Below are 12981 nucleotides of genomic sequence, written 5' to 3'. Positions count from 1 at the left end.
CAGAGTACTGTGATCACTATTTCCAAGCATTCTGGTGACACTTAACATTTCCAGATTCTGGGCACAACTCCATATTAATTTATGCATCCCCACTTCTGTTATAAGCGCTATAGCTAACTGTTGCAAGGTATAATTTTCATATCAAAAAAAGCTGTCTCTTTGCCATGATCTGAATGAACATTTACCTAGTTAATATTTTCACATTCTGCCTCCACATCAAGCTCAAAATTGTTCTCAGAGCTTGGGCTGCGTATGCGTGAATGTTTTAAGTACCCAATTTCTTATTTGAATAGGTATTTCTAGACACAGTGATTTTGCAATTAGTTTTCTTCCTCCTAAAGTTTTTAATTTATTGTACTCAATACTCTCGTTGACATGTAGAGTAACACTTCTGCCAATGCAGCTTTTTCTCCATAGATTTCCCATCCATCTAATTGATTATTGTCTTTCCAACAGGTTTCTGATATTAAAAGAAAAAACATATTCAGAAAATAGCTCAATAAGGCTTCCAAGCATTAGTTTACACATCCATATTTTGTCAACCTTTGCATATGAGTTTTCCTATGGTACATATCTCTGAATATTCCACTGGCTTTCCATGGTTTCTGGGTGCTTGTCAATATCTTCCATCCCATCTCAGTTGAATAGAATAGAAAACTCAAACCATCCCCTTTAAGGGATTAGTTATCCCAAATCAGTCACATTTCAGATTTTGTTGTTGGCTTTCCCCATGGTCACAGATTAACAGCCACTCTATGACCTTTATGATGGTAAATATCAGAGGTCTGGCTCCATTTTGATCCAAGTGGAGCCCATCACATTTGTACGTTTTAGCAGGGGGGGGGGAGCTGAGAGCAGTGCTCACAAGGTTTTAAAAAGCAATGTTTTAATGCACCACTGAGATATCCACTACTTCTCACCCGCATTAGCAACTCCCGGCTTGTCAAATAGTTGTCGTGATCCGAGAAAATTTCTGACAGTTCCTCAAACATCAACATCCTGTCCCTGTGCAGAAAAGAAAATGATTGAAAACTGAGGTTTTCAGATATCCCAAAACAAATTAAAAGCTAAACGTGTTGAGATTAGACTGTGGTGCTACTGTTGTCTTGTCAGAACCTGAGCCCGTGGCTGGACTTGGGACACAAAAGGAGATGGCTGTGAAAGATTTGTGACCACAGATTGTCTCCTGTTTTCTTAAAAGTTTGTAATAGTACCCACTGGGGATGGGCTCCAATTCATAGCACACTGTTGTGTGAAGGGTGTGTGGGTTAATCCTGCTCTCCATGAACTTTTCCTGATGAAGATCCTCAACCGTTACAGCTGCTATGTGACCACAGGGGGAAACTTACAGGTATCAGCCACAGATATTTGAAGGTCTTGCCTATTCACTTTCTCAAGCTGGGGACTGGAGGGATGTCAGATCGGGGTTCAGCTTGTATGCCACCATCTCCCAACTCTGGTCAGGGGAAGGAACTGCAGGAAACCGACCACATTATGCAAGGGAGCTTCCTTGTCCTAATTGGCCAGCCTGGAGCTGGCAATATTCTCCCTATGGAGATTTCTAGGCTAGGCATTTTCACTAATCTGCATAATTAGGAGGACTGTTCTTGAGGCTATTGGCTAACTTTGCCTCTCACACCCTGTCGCCTCCTCCTGGACCCTCTAAGCAACTGTGGAGGAACTGGGCATGAGACCCGCACACTGGAGCAGCAAGATCAACAACAGTTAACAAGGTCGCTCTCCATTGCAAAGAAGAGGTGGGAAAGTCTTACTTTGCGACACATGCCCAGCTCTTCTTTAACCGATAGATGGAATTGGATTGTAGTGCTGAAACAATGGCTCTCAAGGAGGAAAAATTCTTCAGGATCCTACATTCCTGCAGAAGAGGTGGTTAAGAAACAGAAGAGGGTTAAATATCAATTATTACACACCGATGGGTGATTTCCTGTTTTAGGGTATGGCAGCTGCTGTAAATTCTTACTGCTAAAACCACCTGAACAAATATTGAGCACTTTAAAGAGAGAGAGTGTGTCTCCCTGGCCCTTTCCAGCATCTAAAAATAAGCTTTAATGTAGATTTTGGCACCTTGTTCTTGTTTTCTTCACTTTTAACTTTTGGTGTGTGTGTGGCAATGGTGTTGATTCAGTTTAATAGTTTCCAGCTCTCCCAGTTATAAGATTAGTAAAAATGGGCCTCTATGACCAAGCTGAAGAGAACTAAAGAGCATTTATTCAAAAACATATTCACATCACTGTCTCCTGTGGAAGCTTTCGTGTTACTTTTAAGTCACACAACACTCTTTATCATCAAATAGAAGTTTCTAGGCATGGAAAAGCATGGAACCCAAAAAGCAAATTTGGCTGACAAATGCTAATTCAGCGTACTTCCCTTGATGGCTAGCATACTGCCACTTATAGTCTCGCCATATAGACTTAGGTGGTGGCTTTGGGAATGACATGGGGTAACCATATGGGATGCCTTTGATGAATAGGGAAAGGATGGACAAACAGAAATGTGATTATTAACTACTATTACTATTACTATTACTATTACTATTACTATTACTATTACTACTACTACTACTACAACTTCCAAAGCTACCCTAGAGTAGAAGAAAAAAACAAAAAAATTGCTTAGCGTTAATGAAATTATTAAAGCAAAAGATCCATGGCACTGATGTTTCCCATAATGAAGACAGATTATTTCCTTTTCCCAGGGAGACAGTTTGTACAAAATGCATATTTACATGTGCAATATTGATCCATTTCTCTATGATCTTGGCTCGCTGTTGTGTTTTCAGCTCTTTTCCATTCAAGATGGTCCTGACAACACATTTGGTCACCGAATTGAACTGGGCAATGGTGGCTCTGATGGTGGGGGCCAAGTGCTTGTTCTCTTTCTTATCCCTCTGAGACCAGATGCAGCCCAGGCACTGATGGGGCACCACTCTTTTAAACAGTTTCTACAACAACACAAAATACATATTATCAGCACAATATTATTCATAATCCCCACTGAAATGCACATCTGCGAAGCTGAACACAGGGTTTAGTGAGCAGGGAGAGGCTGTGGCAGAGAGAAGTCCAGAATCAAAGGCAGAGGCAGGAGAGGAGGGAGGCCAGGAGGCAGAGAGGAGTCAGGCTGGTGAAGAAGCCAGGGGGTCTCCCCATCCTGCGGCAACAAGCTCCCCTCCCCCCTGGTCTCCCAGGACCAGAAGAGGTATGAAAAGGGAGGAGCAGAGACAGGTGCGTTGGCTAGTCTCAGGCTGCTTGGGAAGGACCCGCGGGAGGAGCAGATTTAGGCAGCTGTGGGAAGGCTGCCTCATAGGGGCAAGACCTACAGAGAAGACTCTGGCATTCTTGAGTTGACCTTGTTTCTTCTAATAAATAACTTCACTCTGTGTGATTTATTCCTGACAAACACTCTTGACAGTAGGAAAGGATCACATCCACTGCTCCACCCACTTTTTGCATCTGGTTCCACCCATCACCACCATGTGTCCCCACACAAAAAAAGTTGCGCACAATAGAATGTAGTAGCACTGTGACTGAAAGAGGTTCACCTCCCTGGCTTTAAACAGATTTTCTGCCATGGCAAAGTGACAATGGGGGTTCAATTATGCAATTCCAGGAATTATGTATACACCCAAACCTTTGTTTGGAGCAGCATTTCCCACTAATGGAGAGATAAGACACTGTTCAGTTTAGAAAGAAGTTTGACTCTTTAGCAGTGGGAAAATCAGTTTGGTTTGCCACATTCAGTCTTATTTTTATTTTTTTCTCAGGCATTTTTGTCTGAATTACTCCATTATTAGGGAAACAAGCTACATTTTCTAAACATTCCAAAAAGTAAATCTGGAATCTAAATGCCAAGCTGGGTCCTATCTGATATCAATTAAACAATAGTTCGACAGCTGGAATTCCATGTACCATTTTCATTCCGTCCACCAGCACTGAGAAGTAGATGGCCAAATTGCTTTGGTATGGAATCAGATAAGTATTTCGAACCTGCAGAAGCAGACCAGACTTCTACCAGTCTGCTTTCATAAACATTTTGATGCTTTCAATTGGCCATACATGAGTAGAATTAGGTCATCTATTGAGTTTGGTCATCTATTGAGGGCTCATTCATTAGTCAGAAGTACAACAGTAGATAGATAGATAGATAGATAGATAGATAAATTTATTGTCATTGTCCGTATATACACAGTATACACAACAACGAAAATCAAACACCCACCCAAAGACCGGGTTCACATACACATTTGCACGTATCTCCAACACTCTCATCCTATTCAGACATAATCTATAAAAACATATCATACTCCAGAATGTAACATAACCTATTAAAGGCATAACATAACCTAAAAACCTGTCTCATTCCTTCCTACTCCCTGCTTGCTATTTCTTGCAACTGGCCCTGAGATCATTATTTAGTGCAATCAGAGCTCTTGGATAGAAACTATTCAGAAGGCGTGTGGTTCGTGTTTTCATTGTCCTATATCTTCTGCCCGAAGGCAACAGTTCAAAGAAGTTGTGAGCAGGATGGGTGGGATCTCTCAGGATATTGTGTGACTTCTTCAAAGTGCGAGACGTGAAGATCTCATCCAGGGTTGGTAGTTGGAGCCCAATAACATTCTGGGCAATTTTAATTATTCTCTGTAAAGCTTTTTTATCCGTTTCAGAGCTGCTCCCATACCACGATAATATACTATAGGTTAAGACACTCTCGATGGTACTGTGATAATAGGACAGAAGTAGGTGCTGAGATAGATTCAGTCCCCTGAGCATTCTCAGGAAATACAACCTCCCCTGCACCTTCCTCACAACCATATTAATATTTGCAGTCCATGAGAGGTCCTCAGAGATGTAAATGCCCAGGTATTTAAAACTACCAACCCTCTCCACCTCCTCGCCATTTATGTGCAATGGTAAAAATACACTTTTCTTTCTCCTAAAGTCAATTATGAGTTCTTTGGTTTTTTTGGTGTTAAGCATAAGATTGTTTTCTTTACACCATTGAATTAACCCCTGTACTTCTTTCCTATAAGCAGTCTCATCGTTCTCACTAATGAGCCCCACCACTGTTGTATCATCCGCAAATTTGATGATTGTGTTGGACTTATACAGTGGGGTGCAATCAAATGTGTACAGGGAATAGAGAAAGGGACTTAGCACACATCCCTGAGCCCTGAGTACCAAAGGAAGGAAGCAAACATCTATTTCCGGGTGACAAGCAGCTCTAAATTGTGGTCTGCTGCTTTGGAAGCTCAAACTATGGTTTTATATTATGTTTGAATTTAGCTATCATCTGTTAATATGCTGTGGCATACCTGTATTATCGTATTGGCCCAAATATAAGCCACCCTTCCTCCCCCCAAAAAATTCCGACTATAAAAAGTTAAAGTGCAGTTTAAATTAGCGACCTCACAAAAATTGGCTTTTATGGTATCGCTGCTGAAACAGACATATGGTAAAACGGGTGTGAGTGCCTGCAGAATTTTCAGGGAGTAGCTTGTATTCGGGTATTGCCTTTTTTTCTCCCCCCCCCCCCCGAATTTTAAAGGTGCAGCTTATATTTGGGCCAATATGGTATTTTGCAGCTATTTCGATTACAGTGGTACCTCGGGTTACATACGCTTCAGGTTACATACGCTTCAGGTTATAGACTCCGCTAACCCAAAAATAGTGCTTCAGGTTAAGAACTTTGCTTCAGGATGAGAACAGAAATCGTGCTCCGGCAGCAGAAGGCCCCATTAGCTAAAGTGGTGCTTTAGGTTAAGAACAGTTTCAGGTTAAGTACGGACCTCTGGAACGAGGTACCACTGTACTTTTTTGCTTCCAGTTCATGGGCAACTTGTAACCCACAGGAGCTGGCAGGGCAGAAGTCGGGAAGGCCACCAAAGGCGTAGCCAGTGCCAATGTGTTCATTTTGTCCCCATTCTCCTCCCAGCTAAGTGCTATGATGGAAGCACTGAGACCAAGGAGGAGGAATATGGCAGCCAGTGCGGGGCCCCTGGAGTGGCTGCAAGGGAGAAGGCAGGCTGGCAGGGGCTGGCTGAGGCAGACTGAGGATGGGGGGATAATGGACTAATGCCCTCCACTGCTAGTAACCTAGTACAACGTTATGTCTACGAACACGATGCAAGATGAATATCACAAAGTCATAGAATCATAGACTTGTAAGAGTTGGGAGAGACCACGAGGGCCATCTAGTCCAACCCTCTAAAATTCAGGACTCTTTTGCCCAACGTGAGGCTTGTACCTACAATCTGTGAGATTAAGAATCTCATGCTCTACCAGCTAAGCTGTCCCATTTACAGCTTTACCATTTAACTAGAAAAATAGAACAAAAATGAACTTTTGAAAAAAAAAAGAAATAAATAAAATTGACACCCTGCCTATTTTCAGTTACAGAAAGTTAATTTTTTTATGTTGAAATTTTAATATAGAAGATAGATATCTGAAGACTGGAATCAAAATTTGACATTGAAATTTACCTATAGCATGCCAGTTACACTTGTCCTGATGGAGCCTGACAGGTGTTGACTGCTACTGCAAAAAATTTGAATGTCTAATGCTGTTGCTGAGCTTTTTTTTTTTTTTAATGTGCCAAATAATAGTCAGACATTTGGAGAATATTCACCAACAAAACTCACAGAGGACCCTGAGGATAATTTGGAGAGCAAAGTTGTTTAGGCTCTGACAATTGCAAACCATAAAGCCATCTCAGCACACACAAAACAACATGGCAGACATGGCATTGGAAGTAATCTAAGAGCCCACTTCCCCATGAGGTCAAGTTCACTAAGGACCAAGTCTACCTGCATTTTAGTAAGCAAGTGGAGGGCTCAGAATTGTCTTCAGTCCAAAGAGGGAAGGAAAATGGCCAGTGCTTGCAATTAGGTCTAAGGGGTCAAAGGCTACAAGAAAAGGAACCACCAGATGGTAAAAGCCTTTGATGATTGAGGAATTGACCTTATTGGGTCCCACCCACCAACACAAGACAACACAATGAGAAAGCACAACTGTCCCAAGTTGTGGGAACAGATTAGGAACCGTCTCCTTCCTGATCTAACAGTGTAGCCTGGGATGAGTCCAGCAGGAACTTGTGCCTTCTCCACAGCACACATTTCAGAATCACGTTCTGAAGCATATGCTATACTTACAGCATCCATGTAGGTTAGCTGCTCTGCCACAAGGTCTTCTGGGAAAGAAGAGAACTCTTCTGATCCACTCATCTCCATTTTATCTTCAAGGGCAAAGGTGTCATGAATCCCATCTGTCCAGAATATAATAATACTGTGAGATACAGCAAAACATCACCTACTAAACCTCTTTTATGGAGGCCAGAGGAAGCTGGGACCCTGTTACACTGAGTATATACGGAGACAAAAAGCAAGCATAAGGTTTCAGTAACTGAAAGAGAGAATGGGAAAGAAAAGTCCAGAACCAATTGTAGGCAAAAGGATTCTGCTTTAATGATATTTGGAAAGACTGCATGAAAAGTCCACAGTTAAATTGTTCACAATTTGTATGCACTTTTACATAAAATACTCATTTTTCCAGGCTTCTTTCTGGAAAATACACATTTTCAATGTAAAATATATTTTTTGTGAACACTTTCCTGCACATCAAAAGGTGCACTGCAAAATTGAGAGAAGGCCACAGTCCAACTGGGATTTGTGTTCTAATTTGTAAATACATTTGGGAATGTGGATTGTATTGGTCTGCAGTAAAAAGTGAACCAAACGTAGCCTCTTACATCTCAGCATAGCCCTGAGCCGTTTGGCACAGTATGCTACAAAATAATAATGATGACCTCCACCTTATGTTGAAGCAGGAGAATCTCATGGGGAGCCTGAGCATCAGAAGGGCAGATAAAAGATTCATAGAATCATAGAATCATAGAGTTGGAAGAGACCACAAGGGCCATCGAGTCCAACCCCCTGCCAAGCAGGAAACACCATCAGAGCACTCCTGACATATGGTTGTCAAGCCTCTGCTTAAAGACCTCCAAAGAAGGAGACTCCACCACACTCCTTGGCAGCAAATTCCACTGTTGAACAGCTCTTACTGTCAGGAAGTTCTTCCTAATGTTGAGGTGGAATCTTCTTTCTTGTAGTTTGGATCCATTGCTCCGTGTCCGCTTCTCTGGAGCAGCAGAAAACAACCTTTCTCCCTCCTCTATGTGACATCCTTTTATATATTTGAACATGGCTATCATATCACCCCTTAACCTCCTCTTCTCCAGGCTAAACATGCCCAGCTCCCTTAGCCGTTCCTCATAAGGCATCATTTCCAGGCCTTTGACCATTTTGGTTGCCCTCCTCTGGACACGTTCCAGTTTGTCAGTGTCCTTCTTGAACTGTGGTGCCCAGAACTGGACACAGTACTCCAGGTGAGGTCTGACCAGAGCAGAATACAGTGGCACTATTACTGCCCTTGATCTAGATGCTATACTCCTATTGATGAGGCCCAGAATTGCATTGGCTTTTTTAGCTGCCGCGTCACACTGTTGGCTCATGTCAAGTTTGTGGTCAACCAAGACTCCTAGATCCTTTTCACATGTACTGCTCTCAAGCCAGGTGTCACCCATCTTGTATTTGTGCCTCTCATTTTTTTTGCCCAAGTGCAATACTTTACATTTCTCCCTGTTAAAATTCATCTTGTTTGTTTTGGCCCAGTTCTCTAATCTGCCAAGGTCGTTTTGAAGTGTGATCCTGTCCTCTGGGGTGTTAGCCACCCCTCCCAGATTGTGACAGAAGGGCTAGGAATCTCCTGCACTAAGGACACATTATCTTACTAAAATGGACTTGGGCCAGAAGAAAACAGACTTTCTTCTGTTAAGTCCAAAAATCATTTCAAAGAGGGTGGAGATTCAGTAAATCCTTGCTTCTAAGCCATATATTTCAGAAGAGGTTAACTATAGGAACTGATTATGTTATTTATTTATCACATTTTGATCCCACTCTTCTTTCAACCGATATTACTATTATTATTAATTTACCCACCCTAAGGTCCTAAGAACAGGTCACAACACTTTAAAACACAACATTTTAAAAGTCTGAAACAAGTGTAAAGCATTGAAACATGAACTTTTCTGATTTTATATTCATAATAATGCTGTGAGTCCTTTTTTATACTACAAATGTTCCAAGGTTATTTTTGTCCCACTTTTTGTTGCACTACAGTGCAAGAGTGTCCTTCTAGACAGCCATGAGATGTATTGCAGAACTAATAAAGCGGAATGATGTGTGGATGGTTTAGTACAGTACAGGCATAGGCAAACTCGGCCCTTCAGATGTTTTTTGGGACTACAACTCCCATCATCCCTGACCACTGGTCCTGTTAGCTAGGGATGGTGGGAGTTGTAGTCCCAAAACATCTGGAGGGCCAAGTTTGCCTATGCCTGATTTAGTATAAATCTATCACTAATCCACTATTATTGTATCACTGACATGTTGCAGAATACACCTGCAAATGTGTGAAAATGGTAAAGGACAAAAAGGCTCTTAGTGTAATTCTTTATTGTGGGGTAGGAACATCTATCCCTCAGCACCCCACCTCCTCTCACAGAAGCACCCCCCCCCCCGTCTCCAAACAATTTCCATCGCGGTTGGTTCTATGCTTCATTCACCTCTCAGAGTAAACCTTGTTCAGGTGGGTCAGTGTGCAGAATGTCTTACTTGAAGTACCAGTCCTGAAGTTCCAGGGCAAGAGGCAAAACAGATCCTAAAAAGGTCCAACCATGAGAACTGTTGGAGCCCATGACCAGCATCAAGCAAGCTATTTGGCCCAACACTTGCCCAAACCCAGTGGAATTAAAACTTTCTCCCCTCCCTCTTCTGAATAGCTTTAACCATCACCCCCCTCCATCTACACCCACATCCCATCACAAGCTGCTTGGGAAACTCCCCTCAATTTCAGAAGCAGCACATCATGTGGCGAGGGACTGGGGGCCGCTGTTCAAGGAAAACTAATATTTTGAAAGGCCCCCACCCCAAGAATTAGTTGCACAGAGATTTGGAGCCTGGCCTGTGTGCATAGACTGCCTAAGCTGACAGTCTCTTCTAATATTTTAGAAACGTGTATCATTAAATAAACGAGTTCCAGTTATGCACAATGGTGGGAGGGAGGGTGCCATTGCCTCTGTTTTGTGATAGAAGCACAACCATCTAATAAAAAGAACAACAACACAAGCAGCTTCAATCTTTTCCCCAAACTATCGGCACTCATATTTTATTGTTACTTTTCTAACAATATTATTCCTTTAAGTGTTCAATATCTGGATGGATTGTCCTCCCTGAAACATCTGCAGCTCAGCTGAGAAATACTTAAATCTTTTCATGGGGAAATTAGAGGCAAGGCTTCTGTACCTAGGAGGTTCTGTGGGAACCATTGCTCAGCCTGTGAATATCTAATTATAGACCTTGGTATTTAGACTTCCTTTGTTTGATCCGCTGGAACCAAATCCAGAAAAGAACATAATTAGACACAAATTAGCAACACTTGTAGGCTCTGGAATTTCTGATGAGAAGAACCATTTAGGTATGAGGCAGTCAGCCTTAAAAAATAAAAATAAAAAGGATAATAAATGGATAATAGCAATTTGGCACCACAGCTGATTAACAGTGTAATTTGGTCATAATTTCTGGAACATTCAAGTAGGTGAGGTTTAAAGGGGCTCAGAAGAGCTGATCCTTATTGTATTGTTTTCTTATCTTGCATTGTCGCTTCCTGTCCACTTCCTGCCGCCTTTCTGCGAAAGCCGGTCACTGAAATGGTTACGTTCATTGCACAGGTTTCAATAGCCTTCTAGCAATGCTAATTTTTGCCCATAGGAAACCTTCTGTCTCGGGAGATGGGGAAGGCTATTTGTCAGGCATAGCATTCCAGTGTCACTACTATTCACAATTGTTCCAGTGGGCCCTTTGACCTGGTAACATAAATTTTCCCTTTGTCCTTGGCTGTTACCAATGCACCACTCAGATAGGAAAAAACAACCACTGACACTTCCTTTGTCATGACAGCAGCTAAGGAAAGACGTTTCATGACACAAATGCCGTCGCTGAAAAAAGCTGGCTTGATCACAGGAAAGTAACATTAGAAGGCTCTTTCAGAAGTGAAAAATCTGTGCATTGAGTCAACGGTCGCTGTGGTCTAAACCACTGAGCCTCTTGGGCCTGCCGCATCGGAAGGTTGGCAGTTTGAATCCCCATGATGGGGTGAGCTCCCGTTGCTCTGTCCTAGCTCCTGCTAGTTCGAAAGCAAGTAGATAGGTACCCACTGCAGCGGGAAGGTAAACGGCATTTCTGTACACTCTGGCACTCACCACGGTGTCCTGTTGCCAGAAGTGCTTTAGTCCTGCTGGCCACATGACCTGGAAAGCTGTCTGTGAACAAACGCTGGCTTCCTCAGCCTGAAGTGAGATGAGCACCGCACCCCACAGTTGCCTTTGACTAGACTTAACCATCCAGGGGTCCTTTACCTTACCTTTACCTACATGCCAACATCTCCAGCATGGAATTTTGAACTGGCATTTATAATTTTCAATGATGTAGGAACACAAGGCAAATGACTTGGTGGTGAATGCTTGAGTTCCTTCTTCTTTGGTGACACTTGTGGCAGAGTAAGGTTATTGTACATTAACACAGTCTTAGCAGTGAGTCCGTAAGTGGCCGTGGAGTCCAATTCTGGATCCACACATCCTTCCACAGCGGGGACACTGGTTTCCAGATGGGAGTTGCTCATGGTGAGGATTTGCCAAACGTGCCTTCCTCTTTGCTCATTTCTCCCTTTTGTCCTGAGTTTGTGCTGCTTCAAAATCCATGATGCCTTGGGTAGAGGGCTATTCTCCAGTTGAGTTCCTACCTCTCATTGAACAGCAGCAGATAACTTAGATTCACTAAGCATATAGTGCAAAGTATACAATCCTCTTGGCCAATGTAATCCTATTGATCCCAAAGCTGTTCAAACATATGCAGCATGTAATTATTTATTTGTAACATTCCAGGATAATACTTACTGTTTTTCACCAGCTCTTGCTTCTGAAACTGCTCCAACAGGTGCCGTGCCCTTCTTTCTGGGTCCGAGCCCGGCATGACCCGAGTCAGATAATCCAAAAGTTTTCTCAAACAAAAGTAATGGGGTGGCTCTTGGAAGTCTTCAGAGCACTGGTCTAACCAGGCTCTCAAGATGGAGGCTATGGCACTGGAAAGAAGCACATTGTACAAGGTTAGATTCACCATCAGGGTTCTCGGGCTGTATTCCAATAAACTTGCACAAGAACAGTAATAACAGTGCATCCGTAGCTCTGATAAATTACCAGGGAGCAGGTGGTGGCAAGCTGCCAGCTAGGCCCTCAGGCAATGAGTACTGCACTTCCCATTTCCATCAGTGGAACAATTTGACTAAAGATTTGTTCTCTCTTTTTTCTCCAACTGGCCACTAAAAAAATAATACAGTAATGTAAATCTAACTGACTCACAGTGGTACCCAGCAGCCCCTCAGAGTTCGCCCCACAATGGCTAAAATGAGTTTTAAAACTAAAGACATCCCTATGCAAATATGAGGGAATGTGTCCTTGAATTCTGATGATGCTTCTTGCTTGTCTGGATGGAGAGGTGCCGAGATGCCTACATCTTACTTCTGTGTGACTTGAAGGTAAAAAGGTGAGAGTCACATCCATTGCTCTGCAGGCTGGCATATGACCCCCAGAATGCTGCCCCCGACTGAAAAAGACTCCCTGCAACTGCAAGCTGTAATGAAAGTCATGACATTTAAATCGTAACAAAACTGTTTGCAGTTTACACAGGCCCCTACAGGCACTTTCCAAAGAAAATGAATAAGGGAGGTGCTGAAAGAACTTCTCATTCTCTTCTCCTGCAACACTAATCGTTTAAGCTCTACTGTCACACTATACAGCATTTTTTCTTCAGTGTCTTCATGCTATATAATTCCCAAAAATTTAGACTAAATA

At 42.5% G+C, this 12981-nt stretch overlaps 1 protein-coding gene across 6 annotated transcripts in view; it reads right to left on the bottom strand.

Annotated features, from left to right (window-relative positions):
* The window catches only part of RGL1 (ral guanine nucleotide dissociation stimulator like 1), a 135896-nt gene that overhangs the window by 25434 nt on the left and 97481 nt on the right, over positions 1–12981 (bottom strand). For all 6 annotated transcript variants that reach the window (XM_081012131.1, XM_081012133.1, XM_081012132.1 and 3 more), the window contains 5 exons: positions 12028–12212; positions 7169–7281; positions 2747–2962; positions 1773–1876; positions 921–1005 (listed from right to left, as the gene is read on the bottom strand). In XM_081012131.1, coding sequence (XP_080868257.1) covers positions 921–1005; positions 1773–1876; positions 2747–2962; positions 7169–7281; positions 12028–12212 — 703 coding nt within the window. The remainder of the gene's footprint in view (positions 1–920; positions 1006–1772; positions 1877–2746; positions 2963–7168; positions 7282–12027; positions 12213–12981) is intronic.

The sequence above is a fragment of the Podarcis pityusensis genome (genome assembly GCF_964106645.2).
Source record: "Podarcis pityusensis genome assembly, chromosome: 6".
Taxonomy (NCBI): domain Eukaryota; kingdom Metazoa; phylum Chordata; class Lepidosauria; order Squamata; family Lacertidae; genus Podarcis; species Podarcis pityusensis.
The sequence above is the reverse complement of the archived record's forward strand: the minus strand, read 5'-3'. Positions and strand labels throughout refer to the sequence as shown.